The sequence below is a fragment of the Taudactylus pleione genome, unplaced genomic scaffold (genome assembly GCF_031769625.1).
Source record: "Taudactylus pleione unplaced genomic scaffold, aTauple2 ptg000820l, whole genome shotgun sequence".
In the NCBI taxonomy this organism is placed as follows: domain Eukaryota; kingdom Metazoa; phylum Chordata; class Amphibia; order Anura; family Myobatrachidae; genus Taudactylus; species Taudactylus pleione.
In genome coordinates this window covers 231,339-257,526 of record NW_028285222.1, presented here as the reverse complement: position 1 = coordinate 257,526, position 26,188 = coordinate 231,339, and the positions used below count along the sequence as shown (strand labels likewise).

At 44.4% G+C, this 26,188-nt stretch overlaps 1 protein-coding gene across 2 annotated transcripts in view; it reads right to left on the bottom strand.

Moving 5' to 3' along the window:
- Window positions 1-26,188, bottom strand: part of CTTN (cortactin) — a 43,244-nt gene that overhangs the window by 2,943 nt on the left and 14,113 nt on the right. Inside the window, exons 4-15 of one of the 2 annotated variants that reach the window (XM_088458269.1) lie at window positions 22,053-22,182; window positions 19,586-19,696; window positions 17,342-17,396; window positions 15,581-15,691; window positions 13,798-13,908; window positions 11,926-12,036; window positions 8,208-8,318; window positions 6,407-6,462; window positions 6,029-6,098; window positions 2,550-2,695; window positions 1,714-1,803; window positions 1,193-1,340 (exon numbers count right to left, since the gene is read on the bottom strand). In XM_088458269.1, coding sequence (XP_088314395.1) covers window positions 1,193-1,340; window positions 1,714-1,803; window positions 2,550-2,695; window positions 6,029-6,098; window positions 6,407-6,462; window positions 8,208-8,318; window positions 11,926-12,036; window positions 13,798-13,908; window positions 15,581-15,691; window positions 17,342-17,396; window positions 19,586-19,696; window positions 22,053-22,182 — 1,250 coding nt within the window. The remainder of the gene's footprint in view (window positions 1-1,192; window positions 1,341-1,713; window positions 1,804-2,549; window positions 2,696-6,028; window positions 6,099-6,406; window positions 6,463-8,207; window positions 8,319-11,925; window positions 12,037-13,797; window positions 13,909-15,580; window positions 15,692-17,341; window positions 17,397-19,585; window positions 19,697-22,052; window positions 22,183-26,188) is intronic. The other variant, XM_088458268.1, reaches the window with a different exon arrangement.

Genomic DNA, 26,188 nt, shown 5'->3' with positions numbered 1-26,188 from the left:
TCATTGGTCAAACTCCACTAAAAGTTCTGATTTTCTCCTCTAAAAGGTTTCCGAGTGAAGAGTAACATTTCAATACTGCGACATTGCAGTTCATAATCTGCCTGCGGAGCGCTGAATGAACTGCACCGGTGTAAACGCGGGACAAAGAGAACGGGCGTTGGGTCGCTAGAATGAGAGCGGTTATAATGCAGCGTGTCTATGGACAGCTATATGGACCATGAACAAGTAGCCTCCATCTATGGTTATTACAACAGCAAATAGGAGTGTCAAGTAATCTCTCAGTACGTACATTTGTAGCAGAGTTCTATGAGAAAGCCAGGGAGGTATATAATGCACTAAGCTAATGGGAGGCTTTCAGACCTCTTTATCCCAGAACTGTAATTACAGCATGTACACAACCGTGTTTTGTTGGGGAAGTGTATCAAGCAGTGATAAGTGTGGAGAAGTGGACCAGTGAAGTTGCCCATAGCAACAGTGGCGTATCTATAATGGGTGCAGTGTGTGCAGGGCACACGGGCCCCCGGGTCCAGGGGGGCCCCCCACTGCATACCCATATTTTTTTTTAACTTACCTGTCCGTGGTCCCGCGTCGGGTGTCGGCGCTGCTCAGAACACGGGAAAATGGCTGCCGCGGCCATTTTTGCGGTGTTCTACGCGTGCGCAGTAGACTCCGGGCACACTAATGCCCAGAGTCTACAGAACGCTGGAAAATGCCCGCCGCGGCCATGTTTCCTGAATTCTGCTACACTCTAGTGCCCGGAGTCTACTAATGCTCCGGTGGCTGGCAAGCCGCGTCAGTCGGCTGCCGGCCCCCGGGGGGAGAGGAGGGGGCCCCGCACGGGATGTGCACATGGGCCCCCTCCTCTGTTAAAACGCATCTGCATAGCAACCAATCAGCTAATACTTAGCATTTTACAGAATGCTCTTGAGAAATTCTACCTCGAAGCCGATTGGTTGCTACGGGCAACTCTTCTCCACTGGCCCATTTCTCGAAGCTTCCCACTGCTTGATAGATCCCCCCCGTGTCCTTACTTGTAAGAAAGTAGTTACTGTCTCTCTATCACCCTACAGATGTCAGCTGCAGGGTACAGTTATTGTAGGTTCTATCACTTGCTATACTGAGGTACAGACAGGACTCATTCTGTCTGGTGCATCCCAGCTGCACTTTGGTAGATGCCGACCAGTATATTTACCGTCTTGGTAATCTGCTGACTCGTATACAGCCTCCGTGACGGGAGCGTCTGCCTTGTGGCTCACTGCATCGTGGTAGTCTAACTTCTCAGTGTAGATGTTCTCGGGGACGGCTTTCTCTGGCTCCTTCTCATATATAGGAGTAGTGTCCTGCATTATGGATGGAAGAGGTAAAAGTACGGTCACCCGCAGTATTTGTACCTGCCTTATATGCTGGTGCCAGAGACAGGAGGGGGCAGACGGGGTGACAACTTTTCTCATGTCATGAATAGGGGGCAGGTGTCAGGTTAAATGCCAAAGTAAGAGGAATGAGATTAAGAGGGTCTACACGACATTGGCCAGAGCTGCCATCCTGGGTGACGTTCTTCATGCTGTATTTAAACACTAATAGAGATGCCCCTATAGAGTCCATGCCTAAATAAGGCTCTTACAGAACCACCACAACTCTCACAGACAAGAGTACTATAATGTTATTAGAGGGCGATACTAGTCTTTTATTATTTCCTAGTCAGCCACCTCATACCTCATACACAGGGCTTGCCGGAGCCTCCTCAGCCACAAGTCGGGGCCTGGGGGATGGGGGAGGAGACACAGGTTTGGCCTTTTCTTGTTCCTTGATATAAAGAGAACAGAAACAGGAAGTTATTTCTTTTTTTTGTCTCAATCTAAAATCAGACGACGCTCAAAAAGTTTCACTTAATATTTCAGAATGTAATTCTGCAGCACAAATTAGTTACAGCAATTACTCCCCTCTCCCACAAGTGGACGAGTGACAATACATGCTGGGCCTAGCCTACAGCAAAGGAAATGCTAATGTTTCTCCCTCTTTTCTTTCTAAGTAAGAACATGTGTAAAACTACAACGGGGGAAGATGATCAAGGTACAATTTGTTGATCAAGCAAGACTACTGCATGTACTACAAATGCAGAGGCGTGTGCACGCATATTCCACATGAAAACCTATTTATGCATAGACTGTCGATTTTCCATTGCTGATCCCACTACCAATAAAAAAAAAAAAAAAAGACAAAAAAGCCCCCCCAAAAACCTATTATATATACACACACACTATAATAAATTATATACACACACACTATATATATATATATATATATATATACATACATACATATATATATATACATACACACACACACACATAGATCGTTCCCCAATTACCTGTATATTTGTAATGAATGAAGAGAGCTGAAGCTGTCAGTTTTCTTAGTTGCGTTAGAGTAAAAAATCTGCAGCCTACACCAATGTAATACTGCCCTCTAGTGGCCAAACCGTGGCAGCAAGTGGTATAATATCTGCTTTTTGCTAATATTGGAATGCCCGTTTTGGTGCCAGCACTGACCTGCTTCCTGCGGGCCTGCTCCTGTTCCTGCTTCTCCTGCTCCATTCTCTGCGCCCTCTCTGCCTCCGCCTTCTTCCGGTCCTCTGCCTCCTTGTCCTTGGCCAGGTTCTCGAAGTTCGCCCGGATGCTGCTAGCTTTGTTTCCCTCTATAAGGTAAACGGCAAAAGGATTATTATTATTATTATCAGTTATTTAAATAGCGCACACATTCCGCAGCGCTTTACAGAGAATATCTGGCCATTCACATCAGTCCCTGCACCGAACGGAGCTCACAATCTATATTCCCTATCACATGCTCTCACACACATACACACTAGGGGTAATTTTTGTTAGTAGCCAATTAACCCATCAATATATTTTTGGAGTGTGGGGGGAAACCGGAGTACCCGGAGGAAACCCATGCAATCGCAGGGAGAATATACAAACTCCACACAGTTAGGGCCGAAGTGTGAATTGAACCCACGACCTCAGTGCTGTGAGGCAGTAATGCTAACCACTGGCCAGGGTTGCATCGGACAACGGGATAGACAGCGCTGATCTCTTTTGCTTACCCAGGGTAATTATTAACTGGGCGGGCACCTGTGCGGTCAGTGGTCCCTCAAAAATTTGCCAACTGTTAACACAGGTATACTGGCACAAACCACCAGGGCCGGATCAAGGGCCACATGGGCCTGGAACTGATCAAGACCCTATTATGGGAAATGGAGGAGCTGTGACCAGTGCTATGTGGGAGGAGCCAGTGACATGTGGGCGTGTACACCCCCTACACTATTAGTCCCACTGTCTCCCTAAATGCATACACTTAGAAAAACTGCATACTTTCGTAATAAAATTAGAGATACAATTTTATTTGATGCAAACAAATTTACAGTTACTGTATTTTCCTTTCTGCTCTCTGTAAGCAGTTTGCATACAAATTAGGCAGATACATAAATAGCTAGAATTTCATAGGTTGTAATGGGCGACATCCCCACTTGTCCTCTTTAGAAAGTTTGATAAATCTCTTGGTTAAGCGGGGGCGTGGCCTGGAGTAGCTCGGCGTAGGACGTGTTTGCCAGCTCTCCCGCTTTTATCCTGTTAATATATCCTGTTTGCGTGGACATATCATCTCCAACTTTTGTATAGCAGTGAGGTTCTCTTTCCTGCATCTCCTGAAGTTCTCCGGTGGGCTCTTTGTCCAGTGCCTGCTTACCTGTTGCCCGATGATCTCCGTGGCCCGGTCCTGCGGTGTGATATTCCTGACTCCGGCGGCTGCGCTCCTGGGCTGTGTCAGGTTGGCGGCTCTCTCCTGCTTCCTGGCAGTGACCTCCGGTGGCCCGGCTGCGCTGCTTGCTATCCGTTGCTCCTCCGATTTCTTTTAGCCTGTCCTGGTAGCGTGGGAAGTGCTGGGTATCGGCGGCCGCCATCTTGGGACTGATCCGGTCTGAGGCTCCCTGTTTTTCCAGCACCACTGATACCGCAGCTGCACAGCTTTGCTGCCTCCTGTTTTTTACAATCCTCTGCGGTGACCCTCTGCCGGTCTTTACTTCTCCGGGACGTGTTCTATTGTTGGCCATCATTTTAATTGTTGTGTGGAGTAGATCTGTACCTGCTGAATCTCCTGTACCATTGTATTCTGGACACGTTTGCTTTGGTCCTGTGGATAATATATCTGTGGCTATACCTTCAATGAATAGCTCCCTGCAACGGATCCTTCAGGCAATCAATGTCTCTAGCCAGAAGCTTCTCAACTTTTATGGCGACCTGCAGGTGGAGAACCTTTCTCCCTGCTCTGCTCCTGTATTTTGTGTCCTCTACTACAGATCCTGCCCTGGAATTTCCAATAGGTGAGATTGTATCAGAGTTTGATACCTACTCCATTTCTGGACATTTTGATTCTGCTGTGGTTACTCTGAAGATTCGCTCTCCAGTCCTATTGGATACGAAGTTTGGGATGGCTGTGCCACCGATTTCTGACTCTGAAGCTTTCATGTTCACCACGAAAGATCCTGTCCTGGATTTATCCTTCTTAGTTAATGTGATTATATCCGGGTCTGATATCCACTCTCATTCTGGGTGTTTCAGTTCTGATGTGGTTCTTGCAAAGATCCGTTCTCCAGGCCTATTGGATATGATGGGGATCCAGGATTCGTTGTTCTAGTGTTCCATGGATTTTTCTATTTGTCCTTGGGTGGGCTGGAACGGGACTGTTCTTTTATTTAAATCCTTGCAAAATGTGGAGGCCTGGCCAGATTAATGTTTTGTAGACCATCATTTTGCTTCTCTTTTAAGATGCCTTTTCTACTTTATTTAAATTTTTTTTTTACTGGTGAATATGTCAGTAAACTGTTTAGTATTTTGTGCGGAATCTGTATGATTTACCGCCGGACCCCCTGGCCGGCGGTTCAAATCCCGACAGCGGCAGCCCGAACAGGCTGAAAATCCCGATCGTCCCAGGTAAGTACTTACTAAGCTAATTCTACCCCCTAACCCTCCCTTAGGGGTGCCTAACCCTAACCTACCGGGGGTGGGTGCCTAACACTAAGTCCCCCCCGGGAGCCCTAAACCTAACCCTCCCCCCCCACCCAGCGGCGACAGGAATCACTGCGATCGGGATGCCGGGCGCCGGTCTCCCGGGATTAAGCAGTCGGGAAGCCGGCTGTCGGGATTAGGTCCGCCGGCTTCCCGACTGCATACCTTTTGTGCGGGTGATGTTTCACTTGCTTAATAAGTGGGAGAGCTGGGCCTTGTATAGGTAAGGGTCATTTTGTTTATTGCCCTAGTCAGTTATTTTGATTTATTATCCTAAATTTGAGTTTTGGGGAGGGGGTTCTGGAGAGGTTATACAGGGTGGGGGCGGTTCTGGAGAGGTTTGTTTTGGGTATATTTGTTTTTTGTTATACTGACAAACATGGTTTTTTATTTTATTTCTCCTGTCTTGGCATGCGGTTATTTATTTTGGTTTTCTATTGGCGGTGTATTTCTGTAAATTATTTTTTGTGTGTTGTACACCTTATATACCCATCCTTGGTCTCAGGCTCTACGTGCCTGAATGGCGCCTTCGGGTACTTGGTATAGAACTCTATTTCTGTGATGCGAGTTTGCATATATACTGTTTTGATTATTCTCATTATTTTGTTACACTGTCTAATGTTTTCTGTACCGCATTTATTTTCCATGTCTGCTTTATTTTGTTTCTCTGTATTTTTTTTATTTTTTATTATGGTTTTAAGAAATAAAAAAACTCTCTGGATTAAGCAGATAACTCCATGCAATGGAAAATCTGATATGCAATAACGTGCTTCAGCCATATACGGCCAGTTGTGGACCTAGCGTTTCCCGCATGTTACTGGCAGCTAGTGGAAAATCTGATTTATCAAGTACGCTCTATAAAATGAGAGCCACATTCAGATTACAGACAACACTTAAACTGGTCCTCTGTAGAAAGCATGATAACTCTCCCCCTAATTCACCAGTCAGGTCACACGGTCACTACCTACCGGCTTCCACCGGCCGCGTTCTTTGATAACTTGGCGCCACTTTTTCCACATCTTCAAAGGTAGAAGCTGCCTGTGAACAGAGGCCAGATTTAGCAGCCTGCACACAAATCACTATAGTGTATAATTCAAATTTTTGCAATAAAAGTGAAAACCAAGCAAAGCATGTTTAATGTGAAATTGTTAGAACTCCAGTAACAGCGATGTTGGGATCGGTATCATACATTAGTTCTGTGGGACAATCTATGTTACAGGAACAGGGAATGGAGTATGTAAAAGTAATAATGGCAGAAACCGAATGATTTATTGAGAGCAGAAGTTTGGGTAATTAAGAAAAGGTCAGAGGTCAGGGTCCGCCGCTAATACTTGTAATTTTGTTACCTTGTCCATCCGATCCTTCTGCACGCCATACTTCCCACCAAATCCCTTGGAGTAATCTACGAAAAGGACACACAAATCACTATACAATCATTCTCAAAACTCCTAAAAGGAAAAGTGGAGGCGTTGTCCATAGCAACCAATCAGATTATAGCTAACATATCTAGCACATTCTAGAAAATTGATAGCTAGGACCTGGTTGGTTGCTACAGCTAAAACGTCTGCTTTTCCTCTTTTAAAGGTCCAGAAGATCTACCCCTGGCCTGGAACCACAGGCTTCACGTCTTATTAACCCCTTACCTGACAACCAACTGGGCTTTCCCTGAAAGGGCGGTGGGGAACTAACAGTGGGAGCCTATGGACACTGGCTATAGTGCAAAATAGGGATCTATCACCACTTTGAGGTTGGGGAGTTAATGCCACTGGGGATCTATAGTCACTGGGGAGATGGGAGGTAATTTTGCAATGGGGGCCTATGGACACAACAGGGGGGGGGGGGGGTGGATGGGGAAGGGGAGACTACTTTTCAAATAAATACTTCAATATATTTTAAAAAATATGCTCTAAACTTAATTTCTGAGCAGTTTATGAAATAATAATTAGCTAACTAAGTGGTTAAAAAGCAGAACAGTTATTTGTAGTCTATTAAATGTAATTAAGCCTGCATATAAAATGACTAAATGTCTTCATTCTACCTCTGCCTTATGCTAGTTATACACTTTACAAGCCATGGGAGTGGTGCCCAATTTGCCAGAACACCTAAAAAGCCAAATTGGACAAGAGGCTGTTTAGCGAGACATCCAAATTAATGGGTAAGAACTGCGCTATGCCTAGACCGCACGCGAGAGGGTCGATTGGCAACTTCAAGGGGGAAGGGGGGCTGGGGGATTTATCAAATCTCTTGGAGGGAGATAAAGTGGAGAGAGATAAAATACCAACCAATCAGCTTCTGTCATTTTTCTAGCATAGCCTGTAACATGACAATTAGAAGCTGACTGATTGGTTCTTTATCTCTCTCCAACGTTTCATAAATCTCCCATCAAATCTGCTAACAAGCGCATAGCTGGATAAGATGCAACGCAAATTGGAATTAAAACTAATAACTGGTTATAGTGATAACATGTTATATATATATATATATTATTTTTTTTTTTAAATATCTCTACTAAAGCAGTAGGATATCACATGGTCAAATATAAAACGTACTACTTACCAATCAATTAAGAGACAGTCGCTGACTGTAGGGCGATTGCTGCTGCTCCCTAATGGGCGGCCAAGTATACATTTCTCACTCTCTAATAACACGCTGAGTGTGTGGGGTCCACATCGGCAGAGATCGCCTAAGGCTCATTCTGAACCGTTTTCTGAAAGCTATTATTCATGTTTTATGCGTCTTCTTTCCTTTCTCCCTAGTAATTGGGCGTATCATGTAGTGTTTGTTTATGGGCAGATTGTCCAACCGTTATGCACTATTTTCTTATTCTGATCTAGCAATATTCTTTTAGAATAATACATTTGCTGTGATGTGTGGTTAAGGTAAGACAATAAATCACAAGCAAATTATGACCTATACACACTAAGATATAGACAGACACAATCAGTAGTGCTGTTTAGAACCCACTGTGTCGGACGGTTGTATCGGTGCAAACCGTAATCATTAGTGTGAAGCGCCCACCCCCCAAGAACCAGCAGACCTAGCACAGGTTACAGCACACCATGAGGGAGAGCCACAGGAGAAGCATCATACAGGGACAATCACACGCACTCACAGCGGGTAACAATGGGTTATCATGGGGCAGAATACCTTTTTGGGATTCGTGTAGCTGCAGTTTCTCTTGGTGATCCCAGCCCAGCGCACACTTGTCTTGTCTGTCAGTCTGTACACCAAACTTTCCTCCAAACCCTTTCACATAGTCTACGCACACAGAAATCCACGTGCCATTAGAGAGGGAGGAAGACACCCCATGCACAGGTTATGCTGTCGCTTAGTACCCAGTATTAAAGACAGTTATTATAAGGTGAGCCTGCTAAATGGAAATTGCACTCTGTTGAAAGGATCGTCTGTACGGCTTTATAAGGGGACAGTATAACAGGTACTTGGCAAATCTAGGGTCTCATTTACAGGAGACACTTTCCGACAACAGGGCGAGAAGATTAACTTGTCCCAGAATTAAATGTACTTGAAATAACCAAGTCTAAGCTGAGCCAACAGGAAAGGGTGTCTGTAAACATTCACAAGAGTACAGATAAGGCCGACCAAGGCAACCTGTGGTCCTTTGTGTGTAATGTAACTACTATTTTCCAGGTCAACCAAACAGGAACGCAGGTTTACTCAGTCGCTGACATATATAAAAAATCCACAGGTGGATCTAATTATCTCACTTGTGATTCTGTGAGGAGACCTGGTGTTTGGGGTCCTGAGGACAGAGTTTGAGAACCTGTGTCTTAAGCTGGCCACACACTAGACCAAATTACATCCGACCAGCCAACTAGTTGATTGGTTGGAATAAAAATCTGGTAAGGTATGAAAGCAAATGACAATCAGCAATTTGCTCCCAAACGGTGGAAAATGCACAAAAAAAACCAAACCTGTTTGAACAAATTGTTTAGATCAAAGTCCCGAACATGGTGCCCCCACGGCCTAGCAAGTTCTGAAGGGAATGGGGGGAGATGGAAGACCTTAAGCTTAATCATTCAGTTATTTAAATGGCCCTTAAAAAATAAATAGCATGCGCTCAGGTCAGTACTGTGCATATAGTATATCACTGTATACACACTTACAGTACTGTACTGTACTGGAAGCCATAACAGTCAACAAGACCGCAGTCTCCAAATACAGATTAGGCTGTATCACTCGAATAAGATCAGAATACAGTAATAGTACACGGACAGGACTTTGCCGTCTATATACACCTGGGCATTTCATTATATTTGAATACAATGCTCAGCAAGAAGAACTATTCCAAGTCATTTACTCAATTTGCTAAAGCAATGGCAATTTCCATTTAACTTGCTCATTGGGAGAACGCAAGCCCTTTTACACAGGACATATAAAACCGAAATGATGTCACATGGGTAAGAGGGACACCCCATCCAGGAGCACATAGAGGGAGGAGGTGCGTCAGTAGTCACTTACCATGCAGTATACAGGTATGTTACATAGAACCACTTTGCTACCATGAGAGAATCAAACAAATAAGAACCATAGACATTCACAGATAAAGTAAAAGTTATGTTCCCCCAGCAGTCTCTGTGCTAGAGGTGGCAGCATTTCACCCTTAAATAAAAAGTAACATCGAATTTGTTAATATATTATGCCCCCTAAGCCAACTGCTATGCTCGACATGTACCAAAGCTCCTTTAAGTCTAATCTATTATATTAATAGGACTTGTTGGTTGCTCTGGACAACCAGCAATGCTCTTATTATATAACAGTGACTCTTCCTGCTGCATCACACAGATGTCAGGAGATTCATGTGGTCTAAGCTGAATTTCTATACATGCCCACCTCATCCGATCTCAGCAACCTACATACCTGCAGCAGGTACCGTGTTTCCCCGATAATAAGACCTACCCCGAAAATAAGCCCTACCCTTACTTTTGTAACCCGGTCCAAAATAAGCCCAACCGCGAAAATAAGACCTACCAAAATCCCATTTTGAGCTGGGAACACTTCAGAGGCCAGTGTTGCCAGTCATGCAGTGCGCGGGTGACGTCACCCGCGCGCTGGGGATCCTGTGCGGCCACGCCTGCTGGATCATGTTAGATCCAGTCAGCGCGCAACTGAGAGGGACATCCCGGACAGCGGCGAGTCAGGTAAGTACCGTACTGTACTGGTGGGGGATCATTTACAGGGGGCTTGCACTGCAATAAGGGAGGCTGCATAAGGGACACTGCTACCGTACAAGGGAGGCTGCATAAGGGACACTGCTACAGAGGGGGGGGGCTACATAAGGGGCACAGCTGTCAATGTTAATTAAGATAAGACCTACCCCGAAAATAAACCCTATGGTGTTTTTTTGAACCAAAAAAAATAAATAAGACAGTGGCCCTCATTCAGAGCCGTTCGCTATTTGCGTTCGTTCGTTCAAAAACAAGGGGTGGCTATGCAAATGATCCGTTCGCACATTGCAGTCTGCTCACACCTCTAAGTCTGAACGAGCGAGCAAAACATACGCTCTTTTATTTCTTAAAAACGCCCCCTGGCCGCTCGCACCATACGTCAGGTCCGCTATTTATTAGATTACTCGAGTACATCGAACAGGATATGAACTGCTCGCTATTCTTGTGGTTGGTTTTTGCAACCGCTATTTTGCGAGCAGTTCTGAGTTAAAAAAAACCAAGTGACGTGGTCATTGACGCTGCTATATTAATTATGCACACCCATAAAACGCCCGTTTTGACCTTTAAGCACGCCTGCGAACGGATCTCCACTCCCCGTTTCCAAGCACCTTCCCCTGTTACCACCCACATACGCCTCATTCTGTCACTCAAAATAGCAGGCACTCGCTATATTGCGTACAAATGTTTTTCGGCCGCACTGACTGGTTCGCGCATGCGTACTAAAAACCGTACGCATGCGCAAATGTGCGAACATCGCTCGGAACGAGCGTACTGCCGCTAGCGAGTGGCTCTGAATGAGGGCCAGTGTCTTATTATCGGGGAAACACGGGAGCTTGAATCCGGACATCAGAGGGTGATGCAGCAGTAAGTGCATTGGAGGACACAGCTATGTATAATAGGGTCACTGGAGTCTGGGTCTAAGCTACACATTTTACCTATAGCAGGTGGAGGGTTTATACTGGTGAAATGTTAGGGAGAACCTTACATTACACTGGAGTTCGCCTTTAAATATGACAAAATAACAATTAGGTTTGCCGCAAAAATAATTTGATTAACTACTTAACAAAAAGTGGTCATTTTACAGATAAATTAATCGTTCAAATACATACTGCCAACTTTAGCTAGAGAAATATCATATTAAGGGTTCAATACAATTGGGAACGATTATGTCGCGCCCACAAGTAAGTGTTGCTATATGCCGCCGGACTCGTGGATCTGTACAAAAAAAACCCACGAGTCCACGGTGAGATTGGGAAGAGAGTTCGCTGCTGTTGCCGGTGGTTTTACACCGCTGCAACAGCAACTCGACCCCCTCGCTCCTAATTGTATTGACCCCCAAGTCAAAATGTAGGAGCTAAAGAAAATGAAGGTGTTAGTTTTTATATATATATATATATATATATATATATATATATATATATATATATATATATTTTTTTTTTTTTCCCCCCATCTGCTGGTTTTAAAATGAAGCAAATCAATGTACCTTATGCCCCCAATCAGGAGACAGCATGTACGACACCTGCCATGGTCTGAGACCCTCTAGTAACTCAGCCAAAGCTAAATACATTTATCCAGTATATGGCACAGCGCCTTACATAAAACAGTCACAGCTCTAACAGGTCCCAAACCATACTGGTGGGCCAGGGACAAAGGGGGGGGCTGTATGTATACTGAACCTTTCTGGGATTCATGCTTCTCGGTCTTCCCTTGATACTCAAACCCAACAGCGCTCTTGTCTACATTGTCCTTATCAACGCCGTATTTCCCACCAAAACCTTTGGAATAATCTAAAATTTAAAAAAACAAAACAAAACAAAAAACATTTTAAATAAAACATTACTTTGCTGAGAATCGCTGACCAAAATCTTAGATTGCAACCTGTTTGGGCATCTATCAATTTAAAAATTAAAAAAACTATTTGGATCAACAACTGATCAGTATGGAAGATATGTCAATTGGGACGGACTGATTAATCCAGCAGTCATTGATATATCAGACCAGGTCATCCAGCCACGCTAGTCGTGCCGTCAAATCTGGCTTTTCAGGCTGTGTCTAACACCTAGTTTTTTTCAAGGCTTGGCCATACATGTATGTAGTGTTCATTCTAGCACTCTGCAGCTGTCACAACCCGTGCAGTTCCTCTTTCCTGCCTGGGGTATCTCTCTGCTCTGGTGCTTCTAGTACACGCTGGTCTGTATATCAGAAATCTGTTGCCTCAGCGGAGTGTGCTAGAAGAGCCAGAGCAGAGAGCGACACCCCAGGCAGGAAAGAGGAACTGCATGGGTTGCGACAGGTGCTAGAATGAACACTACATATAAGGTTAAATATGGCTGCTATGAGATCAGGATGAGAAGGACTGACCTATATAAAAAACTAACATTAAAAACTCTGTTAACCTTCATCAATAAATCAATCTGCAAATATGTCCATGTTTCTCACAGTGATTTCCTAAAATTATACATTAATGATGCAAAGTCTGACACATCACGAAGGAACTATTCAACAGCTGGTGAGGTCACCGACGTACAAGATGGCTGACCTTCGGCAGCCCGGGTCAGGCTGCTTTCTCATAGATATTGTTTAAGCTCACAGATCAGCAGCCTCTGGGAACGTTTCATTACAGATCGCAACTGCAAAAGCGATTACGCATGCAGTTCAACTGTGATAGTATGCTAATCCATTGCGATCACTACGCCGCCGCAAAACATAAGGACGCCCACTTTACCTTACACACATCCGTAATGTCTAGCAAGACTGCGAAAACATCGGAAAAATAGAGTACCATCGCAGCCTCACGTACACTTGCACAAGTTCTGACCTTACTCAGATATTGCTAACTCCAGCGCATGCCACCAGGCTGCTTAGGGCAACATAGTGGATAAGTTATGCACGCCCCTACAACGGCGTTCAAACGCACTGGCACGCCTACGTTTACCTGACCACCCCCCCTCCAAAGTCACCACCCACAAACGGCACTTCCTGTCAATCACTATACGATAGTTCTGCTTAATCACTGCGATCGCAATCCCGATCACAGTGGCCGTTTCGCCCACTGCGATGCATACGCAGTACGCAATTGGCCGATTGCGTACGTATTAGCAACTGCGTTCCTTGCTGAATCAGGCCCTCCGAGCGTAGAGAAAGGTGCTCTGTAAACTGTGTTTAGCTCCAAAACTACGCGATGTCATTTTAAATACAAACTTAAAATCAATTAATTATTTTAAAGAGCAGTTGGCCCCCTGCCAGCCGCATAAAATTCCCTGAGATCATTAAAAAGCAGCAATTCTTAAACGCACTGCGCAATTAGTTCTCAACGTAGAGTGCGGTAAGTACCACTGAAGACCCACTTCATAGCAGTGCATTCACGTTACCTTCTGTATTTAGAACGTGCAGTTGTGTATTCACAGCGCGGGACACCTGCAGAGCGTTGCCCTATTTCAATAGCTCCTTGACAGAAATACATTTTGCACAGAGGATGATCCAGAAAGACTGGTTCTCCAGTCTAAACCGACCGTGCTTAAGGAAAATATCTCATTTGAAATACACACCTTTCTGGGATTCGTGTTTCTCAGTCTTTCCCTGGTAATCAAATCCTAGGGCGCTCTTATCTACGCGGTCTGCCTGCACGCCGTACTTCCCACCAAAGCCAGTGGAATAATCTGCGGAGGAAAAACCAGAAACATAAACCACGCGATGGACCAATCAAAACGAGCTCACGTCTGTAGCGAATGCCTTACACGTGCCCTGAGACTTGGCGAGCAGGGAGACGCCCCCGAGAGTACGCAGAGCAACCCCAGCTCAGTGCACAGCGCACATGCCTGTGATGGCTTCATCCCACCTACAATAGTTCTCCCATCTCTCTTTTACCCAATTCCCAAACTCAGACTAACGAATGGTTAGACTGCTTGAACACAACCTCCTTCCAGACAGCATGAAAATTCCTAAAACCAAAGTCGAAAGACATTTAGGATAAGGGTCAAAGGGGCCTATTTATCAATAAATATATTTGCGGCAAATGCCCAGAAAACGTCAGTTTTCGGGCAAATAACTGCATATATTAAGTAGCCCCTGAATGTACGAAGGAGGGATCGCAGCGATTCCCCCATTTATGATAGCAGCCGCAGTCCCCATAGGTTTCTATGGAGGATGCGGAGCGGTCAGATTTACCAAGCTCCGGAATGCTACGCATTACTGTGTCTGGCCCCCCCCCACCTTACACCATCTGAAGACGGAATTGTTCTGTTGTAGCCTATGGGCTAAACTTCGCAACATTTACTAGGAGAGAGTGTTCATCCAGAACCCTCCCCAGCAATGGCCGCCCCACATGCATGGTCCATAGACCGTGCCTGCGCAGGAGTCTCAATAGAGGAGTGAATAGCCCGCTGACGCGGTCACTGCACTCCGAGCACATGGCAGGGACGGGCTCCTTTCGGAGCAGGTGTTACTTAACACATTCGGGCGCTATTATGGCACACCTGCAATGCGATCGTGGGCTTGATATTAGCGCACATGATCGCATCGCAGTATGTGATTGAGTAAATGGGCCACAAAATGTTCATCCAGCTAATAGCCTTCTGTTGTAAACGCTCAGAGAGCCGGGTATGATTAACACGTAACATGCTGAGGTACGGCGACACTTTAAGAGGAACTCCGCCATCGGAAAACTCAGCAGTCAGGCTGCTATGCTTACTGTATATTGGTCACTCATATGTGGGCCATACATATAGGAACCCCGATTCCCCGTTTTGCCGAACAGATTCACCAACCGGCAATGATCGGTGATCTATTGGCGGAATGGAGATAAAATCCCTGAGTCGCCCATCCCAATCATTTTTTGCCCAGGATCGGCAAATCGAGGATTTCCAACATGTTGGATTTTCCAGATTCCCCAACCCCAGCAGAAAGGGGAATTGGGACAATCCATCACATATGTATGGGCTCAATTACACCACACAGCAGATATGCGGGGGTCTGTGCACTGAACACAGCTGCACATGTACACAAGATCTATCGTCACACCTGTGGGCAAGGGAAACATACAAACCTGCCTAGACAATCGTATGCTCTGATTGGAGGACCTTCTCCTTAACAAGGCAGGCAGAAGGTTCCAGGTAGTTTGCATATTCTGCTGATTGTGTAACTTTTGTCAAAGTGCATACCAGGCCATATTGTTTTTGTACCCCGACGCCAACGTTTTAGTTCTGTTGGACTGTTATCTTGTGTACGAGACTGCTTTCCCCGGATGAAGGATGTCCTTCAGCGCCTGAAAGGGTCACAGATGGCCGTTCCCGACCGTGGGCTAACTGTCGCCATTCTCATTATGACACAAACCTTTCTGGGATTCGTGCTTCTCAGTTTTGCCCTTGTAATCGAAGCCAACGGCACTTTTATCCACGCGGTCAGCTTGAACTCCATATTTGCCCCCGAAGCCGCTGGCGTAATCTGAAAGAGGTCACATTTCAGTCCTATTACTTGGACTGTTGAAAAGGTTCTCAGAAGCCAAAGTCACCAACATCCGCTCAGTATCATTAAACCTTTAAAAAGAATTATGCAGCTAAACCGCTCATTTCAATACTGACAGAAACGATGCACTTCAGCTGCACCCCTTCAGTGGTGTTGTCTCTATTACGGGTATATTTGCTATGAGTGCGGGTTTATAGAATCCGAGTCTCTCTTGCACAAAATGTGCATCTTATTTGAATAAGGAGTATGAATCAGTCTACCTAGTGCTACACGGCAGCGGCCGCAGTTTTTTCTCACGCCAAGTGCCGTTGTGCTTCATCTATTACTTTGTACGTGTTTAAAACTAATTCCTGTGCGGTTAAGTCACAGCCCAGCACCTCTAAAATACTTTAAGCAGTGTTTTGCTGCATCTGCGATGCAAATAAGATGCAAAATGTAAAGAAAAAACTGTACGTTACACCTCTTGGAGCGGCTCACTCGCACCATATGGCCTAGAGATGCAGGGTGAGTGGGGTCACATCTGCAGTTATAGGGACTCATCCAATCTGCTTGGAAGGCCGTGAGACTGAATCTGGGGGGGTGTAGGAGAGGGAGGCGTCGAAGAGGACGTCCAGGCAGCAGACTTGAGGCACAGAGGAGAGTGTAGGGCAGTCAGAGACTGCGGTGAGTAGCTCCTGGATTAGGGGAATACAATTAGTTTGGTTATAAGAATATTGTGTTTGAGAAACCAAACATCCAGGAGGTGGTTGCAGAATGACTGCTAGAGACACGAGAGAGGACGGAGGGAGGGGGGGGTCTGGGAAGAAGAAATAAATATGGGTGCAATCGGCATATAGGGCTTCCAGGGAGCCGCAGGAGCTGATGAGATCTCCAATGGAGAAGGCATACAGGGAGAAAAGAAGGGGGACAAAAACAAATCCTTGGGGAACATGGACAGGGAGAAGAGGGAGGTGGAGTCAGAGGAGACCGGGAAGGAGTAGTTAGTGAGGATGGAGGACAACCGGGAAGGGATAGAGTCGCAGAGACTGGAGCATCTGAAGGAGGAGAGGGTGTGCTACAGAATGAAGGGCTGCAGATAGGTCCAGGATGATGAGAGTAGGTGAAAAAAGGTAACAGGGAAAGAGCTCAAAGGGGCAGGTGAAGCAGGAGAAGATAAGAGAAGGGCATGGGCTTCATCAGCAGGGGAGGAGGACAGGGGAGTTGGAGTCAGGAGAAGCTGGGGCCGGAGGAGAGGTAAATGTCACACTACTATTTCCCTGCAGCACTTTCACATTGGGAGACCCTGCTCCTTACACTAGTCTGCAGCTTCCAGTCCCTTACCATCTTATCTGGACGCCGTCTCTGCCGAATGCAGCGGCACCCTTCTTATCACAACTACATAAATGGGCAGGTTACGGCCTTCCATAAGATCAGCACGCTTATATCCTGAAACACTCTGTGCTCCTATTATTAACGGTCTAATTTTGGGTCTAGGTTGTGATATCTCCAACTAAGTCAAAATAAAAGCAACCAACAGAAAAAATGGAATGATAAAAAAAAGGTGCTAAGATTCTAGTGAAAATTAAAACAAGCATGAACAGCAAAATATCATAACACACACACGCGTGTAACAGGCCTACACGCTCTCACCTTTCTGGGATGCGTGTTTTTCAGTCTTCCCTTGATATTCAAAGCTCATAGCAGACTGTAGGCGATTAACATAGTTAGAATACATGCACCGTTTAATTGGAAAATCATAAAGAACAACAAATAGTGAATAATAAAATCCAGTTCTGCAACTGGTGGCGCAATTGTTACAGAATAGAGAGATAGCAGCAGAAAGGACCACACTTATATAGGGAATGGCGTTGCATTTCCCTTTAACGCTTCACAGAAAATGCAAAGAGCGCTATTTATGCAGAAGAGTGACCACAAGACGTGTCAGCCCCTCACAGGCTTTCCCTACAGACTCGGTGCTCTAAGCTTTCCGTGACCGCCAGAGGGCAGCTTAGCTGAAGCTCCTGCGCATGCATTAATGGGGAGTTTTCAAGGACAGCAAACTTAGGCCCTTCGCAGGTGTGAGAAGACATGATCCAGTCTTGGTTTTGTAGAATTGAAAGATCAAGAGCAAAAAAGTTTATTAAGTTACTATATAGTTTCCTTGCATAACAGCATGAGAGAAAGACTATTGGGATTGAAGGATCCACTTGGAAAATAATAATTATATATATTTATATTTTCATTCCGGCACTCACATGACGTGAAACATATCCTCGCTTGGTGCCCTTGCTGAGCAAATAGCTACAAAACATGTCCAAATAGCACGGCACTCAAGACTGATAGAAATAAAAGCCAACACAGGTAATCGTATTCAACGTTTCCTTCAGATAAGAAATTCTTATCTTAGTAATAATATAGTGCTTCAAAAAGTGCCGACAATAAGTAATTAATGGTGGTATTAGAATCCTTAATTATTTATTGTCAGCACTTTTTGAAGCACTATATTATTACTATTATCTTAATAGATGGTGGTATTAGAATCCTTAATTACTTAAGATAATAATAGTAATAATATAGTGCTTCAAAAGGGCAGACAATAAATAAGTAGTTAAGGATTCTAATACCACCATCAATAGGATAAAAGACAGTAACAGTTTATTAGTACATTTACAACGATCTGGACAACAACCCAAAATAATCATAATATCTAGTTCACCCCTAACGGGTAACCATCTAATCTGCAAATTAATATACAAAAGTGCAATGTGCTGTGCAAAAAAACACGTATAGTTGTTGCTAAACCATATGGTGACCAATACACTTTATAGAGCAATAATAAATAGCATCCAATTCATAGTACATTCAACAATAAGATTTTTCAAAAAGGTTAAAAAAAAAATATATAGTTTAAAAAAAAACAAACCTCAATGCTTATCTGCGTAAAGTGCAAAATAGTTCATGAGGCAACAGGAGCAGCTACCCAACATGTTTCCTTGATGAAGTCCTAGATGGATGAAACGCGTTGGGTAGCTGCTCCTCTTGCCTCATGAACTATTTTGCACTTTACTCAGATAACATGTGGTTTAGCAACAACTATATGCGTTTTTGCACAGCACATTGCACTTTTGTATATTAATTTGCAGATTAGGTGGTTACACGTTAGGGGTGAACTAGATATTGTGATTATTTTAGGTTGTTGTCCAGAATGTTGTATATATACTAATAAATTGTTACTTTTTTTTTTATCCTATTGATGTTTGTATTAGAATCCTTAATTACTTATTGTCAGCACTTTCTGAAGCACTATATTATTATCTTAATTGATGGTGGTATTAGAACCCTTGATTACTTAACACTTCTGAAGCACTTTTGCACACATTGCACTTTTTATGTACATATGCTCGTGGTTACCGCATGATACAAGTATTGTTTCTCATGTTAGCCATATCCACTATTGCACTTTATTATACACCTAGAGGGTTAGTATATCCATCTAGCAATTGCCATCTGAACTCTCAGCAAAAAGACTATTCCCCTGAAGACCAGCGTGTCACACGTCCAATGTTATTGGCTTTGACCCGAGAGGCGCGGATAGCTTCCATGGTATGCAGAAAAGGACCCCGACGTCAATACAAATCACACATGATTATAGTTGTAAATCTTTTGCGTCTATTAATCACATTTGTCCACAAGTATTTAGTTCATTTTATATGGAGTTTGATATAAATGTAATATTTTAACAAATATATACCGGTTTAGAAAAAAACAAAAAACAACAAACACTCCAAGAGAAAAGGTGAACTGCAAGCTCAAACGCATTATTATATAGGCCATTGGTTTATATTTTCCAAGATGAATCTAGTTTCCATGCACGAAAAAAAAAAGTTTCCTCACCTGATCCACTCGATCTGTCTGGACACCGAACTTCCCGCCAAAACCCTTCACGGAATCGGACTGCGAGCAGTGCTTGGACAGCTTTGCCTGATATTCATGTCCAACTGCAGACTAGGATAACAGAGGGGGAAGATACAGGTTGAGTCTCCCATATCCAAAATGCTTGGGACCAGGGGTATTTTGGATATCGGAATATTCCGATTTTAGAATATTTGCATACTATAATGAGATATCTTGGTAATGGGACCCAAATCTAAGCACAGAATGCATTTGTTATATATACACACCTTATACACACAGCCTGCAGGTCATTTTATACCATATTTTTAATAATATTGTGCATCAAAAAAAAAAGTGTGTGTATATAAATGAAATTCATTTATGTTTCATCTACACCTTATACACACAGCCTGAAGGTTATTTTATACTATATTTTTAATAATTTTGTGCTTTCAAAAATCAAAAAAGGTTTCACTTTCTTAGTCATGCTAAAAATATTTCGTATTTCGGAATATTCCGTATTTCGGAATATTTGGATATGGGAGACTCAACCTGTATACTTTTATCAATACCTAATATCAGTGGGTGGCAGCACCTGCAAAAGCTGCATAGCCACCAATCAGCAGCAGGACAGCTACAACTGTGGCCACACTAATGGACTTGGCACAAGCCGACAGGAAAGTGTCCGTTCCGCTTGCCAGCCCAACCCTGGGCCCAGAGATTATTCCACCCACCACTTTCCGTTTCTTAAACGCAGACAGAGCCGCACACATCTGAGGGATGGACGGGCTCAGCGTGAGGCTTATTGTGCAGTGAATCACTTGGCAGCATTTCCAATAGCTCTTACACAGTCATCTCATTTGGAGGCAGTTTCCTGGCTTGACATTCGCTCTACGAGAGGAACCGTCACAGCCTGTCAGTCGCATAGCAGCCAGGCCAAGGCCCAGATACAATGAGCACTTCAAAGCCCAGGGGGGCTCTAAATTCTGGAGACATTAATCACTATGTTTAACCACACAAGTGAATGGCACTCAAAAGGAAATATACAGTATAACACTGGAACAGGCTGGTTACGTACTGGTGACCTATTAAACACTGCAAGCTAAAAACGTTGGGATGCTGGAAAGTCTTTTAGCAACTATAATGGAATTAAAGCAAGTCAGTACAGCACTAATTGCTTATAGCAGAGGTTTCCCAAACTCCATTATAGTCCAGGATTTAAGGGTTATCCATGCTAGAGTCAAGATGGTTAAATCAAATTGACTGATGTAGTAATTAAGTCACCTGTGTTCAAGAAAGGATATCCTTTAAACGTGGACTGTAATGGCGGAGCTTGGGAACCTCTGGCTTATAGTAACAATGTGCTACATTTTCAAACCTTATGCTTTTTCTAAAGCAAAAACAGGATCACGATGCATAAACTTAGCCGGTCCTTGCAACTCAAATAATGTCGACAATTCTTTGGCACGAATCCATCGCTCACGCAGAATGGAGACCAGCTATTGTGTGCCCTGAACCAACAGTCGTGAGCACACAACCTACATGGTGCCTCAGTGATGGTAGTTACAGTGGCGTCACTCCCCGCGGTGTCACCCGGTGCGAGGAGGGACGGTGTAAGCCCGCGGGTGTCCCGAAAAGGGGCGTGGTCTCGCGGCCCGATCCCCCGTGGTCCTGCTCTTTACTAGGGGGTGCGTGCCGGCTCCCTCACTGTGTTGGAGCCAGGGGCTGCACATAATACTACAGTGCAGCACCCGGCTCCTGTCACTATGGGGGAGTGTCAGTCTGCACCTTGGTGTCACTCTACGGCGGGTGACACCCGGGTGCGGCCCGCACCCCCCTTGTGACGCCACTGGGTAGTTATTCCTAGTGTAGGCAAATTATTAATTCACTGTGCCATTTATTTACAAGATCTAAATGAAATGACTGTTCTATAATTGGCAACCTTTTAAAACAAAACCGCACAGTTAGGTCCCGTAGGCCATATATACACTAACATTTCCCCTCACGCACACACAAAGTTCACAATTCCTGCCTGAATATATGTTATATACAGCTACGGCTGTCTCAGTGTACACCAGGTTATGTACAGCAAAGTTACATGTAATATTACATTGGACCACCATGGAAGCTGAACAGTGCATGTTTTCAAGGTATCCTCAGGGATAATTAGCTGCACCTGTAGATCTATTATGTTAGTCAATTAGCACACCTGTGCTCCAGCTAGGTGATCTGGAAAACATGCACTGTTAGGGTGCCATGAGGACCGGGTTTGAGAAACAGTGCCCTAGACTCTTCTGTGTCACTTCCTCAGTTACCCATTCCACACCCCTTTCATATAACTATTCCTCTCCCACACAGCTATGTTTATTATTAATTTATTAACCTTTACTTATATAGTGCTGGTATACTACATAGCGCTTTACAGGGAATACTTCATTACTCACATTTGTCCCGGCAGTACTCTTACCTTATCCATGCGGTCATTCTCCACACCAAACTTTCCTCCGTAGCCATGAGAGGCTTTGGGACCACTCTCCAGCTCCTGTTCCTTTAGGCTCTGATGCTCCTGAGAGACGTTCTCTCTCAATGTGTGGATACTGAAAGACAGAAGGGGAAACGTTCTCTCTCTATCCAAGGCTTTATACATCTTCCCCAGCGTCAGAGAGTTATGGTGCGTACACACGGTACGATTAAACTGGACGATTAGAACGATAACTATCACGTTAAAATCGTCCAGTTTTAGGCTCCTTCCAACCCACCAACGATACGCGGGCATGTACGGACTATATCGTCCAACGCCCATGCATGCAGGTCAACTTGGTCGATATCGCCCAAGTTACTATCGCGGGTCCTAGTCGTTAGTGAGTTGGTGGTATGCTGGATGATGGATATGGATCATCCAGCACACCAGGAGGTTGCAGGACGATCAGACAACGATATCGTTATCTGATCGCTCCGTGTGTACCGAGCGTAAAGCTAGCCACACACTGTCAAATTTGTTTTGATCGGGACGATTTTTCAAAAAATTGCCTGCTCCAATATCTGTGCTACACATTATGCAATTATTCCATAGAAATTACTGATTTTTCACCAGATCACACTAAGTTTGCATATGTCCACCCACAAGAAGGATGACATAGTGACATAGAACATAAGAAATATGGGCAGAAGATTGAAAATGCGCACACACTGCTCGATATCGGGAATCTGAGACCGAGATTTTCGTTCTTGACCGACAGATCAAAGAATGGAAGGAATGAGTCTGTGGATGTAGTCTTCTTACCATTTTAATCGGTGAAACGCTGGAACGATCGTCCATATACAATAAATCAGGCCGATCATCCAATTATTCGCAAATCGGCCCAATAATTGTATAGTGTGTAGGTAGCTTTACAATCACTAATAATCCCTCAGCAATCGGAATTTTCCAAGAGTCAGAGAGGACAATTAAGAACAGACGGAGAATCACCATAGAACATGATATCATTTATCTACTGTAAAAATAATTCTCTAAAGTTCAAATCGAGAACACTGGGATATAGAGGCACAGCACAGATGCCTGGGCCTTCTAAAGCTCAAGCTCCTCCCTCTGTATAAGCCATAGGCAGCCAGGACTTCAAAGGAGAGAAGCAAGAATACTGAACAAGAGAGGGATGAACTAGGTTCTCAGCAACAATAGGAACAATGAGAACAGCGAAGAACATTGACCAGAAATAAAAACAAGAGCATAAAATTACTCACGTGATCCACCAATAGTAATTGTCTATTTAGACCGGTCTGGTGGGCAAAATGGAAGACCAAGAGTTCATCCATCCTATGCATATCACAGGTCCTAAAGTCAACATGGCCCTGTCCACATCCAGCAAGTGAAGAGAACCCTCTTTAACAGGAGACTTAACCCCAGTCTAAAGCCAGGATCACAAGGCCATGAGTAACACGGAACTTGGAGAACAACAACTTTGTTTCAAAAGACAGGTTAAGGTGGGTCCACACTGGAACAATGGGCATTCGTTCAGACAGACATCGGAACGAATGGCCTTGAGAGGGGATTGCCAGTGCACACTAGAACGAGTTAATGAACGACGGAACAATCATTGTTCCATCCTTCATTAGAATACCATAGGTTGTCAGCGTTATCGCTAGTTTTGATGTTCAGCACCATCAAACCCACCGACTGCGGGAGTGCGCAATCACCCATCCACACTCAGCGATGTAGGCGATTTGTCGTTACAAAACAGCAAATCGTCCCTATCCCCAAATACGAAATACAGCAAATCGGCCTGATATCGCTCTAACTTTAGTATCTTCATAAATCACACAAGCTGAAGCGAAGATGGGTCGAAGGGAGGCTCAAACTATGCTGTTAACAGACTTAAGGAAGCCTCAATCCTGCTGTCCATCAAGTTATTAGAGTTCAGAATGAAGAGGTTGGTAGTCCTAGACGAGCCACGAAAGCATCTACCTTATCCTTCTCATCGAGAACTTAAATAGGGACAGCAATGTGTGCATCCAAGCTGGGTTCATGCTTCATTTAAAACATCTTACAACTATGGGCCGAATTCATTTAGAGGCGAAAAGTCCAATTGTGTCGAAAAGTGCAATGATTTTGCCTTAGTCGTCTGTTTGAACGCAATGTGTTCTCCATGCGCGTTCCCACTTTTCGCCCTATTCAATTCCCAAACAGGCGAAAATGCGGATAGGGGAATGTAGCGAACAGCTAATCTAGCGAAAAGGACAGCATATTTTGGGGAAATCAGTCTGTACCCCATAAATAGCCTAACTGACCCTGGGAATCAATATAGAAGAGTATTAATAAAATAAAAGTATTTAGTGATCTTATAATGAGTCAAAGGGCTGTTATATGCATATCTGCCCAAGTTTGAAAAAATAATAATAAAGCAATATTTTTTTTCTGAGAAAAGTAAGTACCGTAGTTACATTTGGGGTACATAAAAATGGGTACTAATATAATTTGATGTCTCTAAAGCAGTGATTCCCAATCTTGGTCCTCAAGGCACACTACCAGTCCTGGTTTTAGTGATATCCATGGTTGATCACAGATGGTTAAATCAAAATAACTGAGGTTCTAATTAAGTCAGCTGTGCTCAAGTATGGTTATCCTTAAAACCTGGACTGTTAAGTGTGCCTTGAGGACCATGTTTGGGAACCCCTGCTCTAAAGTGAAGACAGCAAAAGGAAACCTTGGGGTCAGAGCCTTGAGTGTAAAGGAGATAAGGTCTGAGATGTAAATGAGAGAGGATTGGGTTAGGCCTTTGCAAATAATTGCGAGGAGTTTGAATTGTGTTTTGAAGGGGAAGTGTAGGACTTGCAGAGGAGGGGAACCAGATGTAGTACGCTTGGAGAGGAAGATGAGCCAGGCAGTAGCATTGAGGACAGATTGAGAGTGGAGAGAGGTGGGAGTCAGACCAAATAAGAGGAGGTTACAGTAGTCCAGTCAAGAGATGACCAGTGAGTGGATGAGGGTCTTGGTAGCCTCCATGGTGAGAGGTTCTGATCCTGGAGATATTTTTTCGATGGAAACGACAGCACTGCGCAAGTTGCGTGTGTGGTTTGAAGGAGAGTCAAGAATAACTCAAAGACAGCGCCCTTGGGGGCTAGAGGAGATGGTGGTGCTATCAATAGAAAGTGAAATTGAGGTAATTCGGGAGGGTGGGAAAATTATTCAGCTCAGTCTTCGACAAGTTTAAGAAAGCACTGGGACATACAAGAGGAAATGGCAGAGACACAGCTGGAGATACGAATGAGGAAAGAGGGGAAAAGGTCAGGGAAGGAGAGATCGAGGTCATCAACATAGAGATGATATTGGAGGCCATCTTAAAGTTGAAGGAACCAATACAAGACCAGGACGGACAACTTCCTTCTGACTGAAGAGCCGCTGTGCCTCTCAGTTAAGAGCAGGTTGTCAATTATGACCAGGCGTTGAATGGTCAGTAGATATTGCCAGTAACTGTAAGCACTGGAACCCTGGTTTGTTGCACAAATGGTGGCAGTGCCCGGCGAGTAACCACCCATGCAAGCACTGTAGCAATGGATTTAGGGTCTGATTCAGAGATGTAGACTAATGCAATCGCATCTTTGATTTCACACGATAACATCGAAGCAGATCGGGCTCCTGACACGCTGACAGCTCTCATGCTGTGAGGGAAGTCGCAATAGCAGATTTCTGCACGCTCGTGGAACGCCGTTTAAATGATCACACGCCTGCGTTTACCTAACCACCCCCCATTACCTCTCACAAACGCTGACTAAGTCACACTCTCTGCTAATGAATCCTCTGTGCAAGCGTAATCGCAAAACAATCGCTGCGCGTGCACAGTGCAACTTGTACCAGTAGTTCCCAAACTTTTTCAGTTCAAGGCGCCCTTATGGTCTCCTTCATTTTTTTCAAGGCACCCTTAAGCCAAATTAATTACCTGTAATACTGCCCTTTATGTAGTGCCCCTTATGCAATGCCCCCAGTAGTGCCCCTTATGCAATGCCCACTACTGTAGTGCCCCTTAGGCAATGCCCCCAGTAGCAGTGCCCCTTATGCAATGCCCCCGTTAGTAGTGCTCCTTATGTAAAGTCCCATGTAGTACTGTC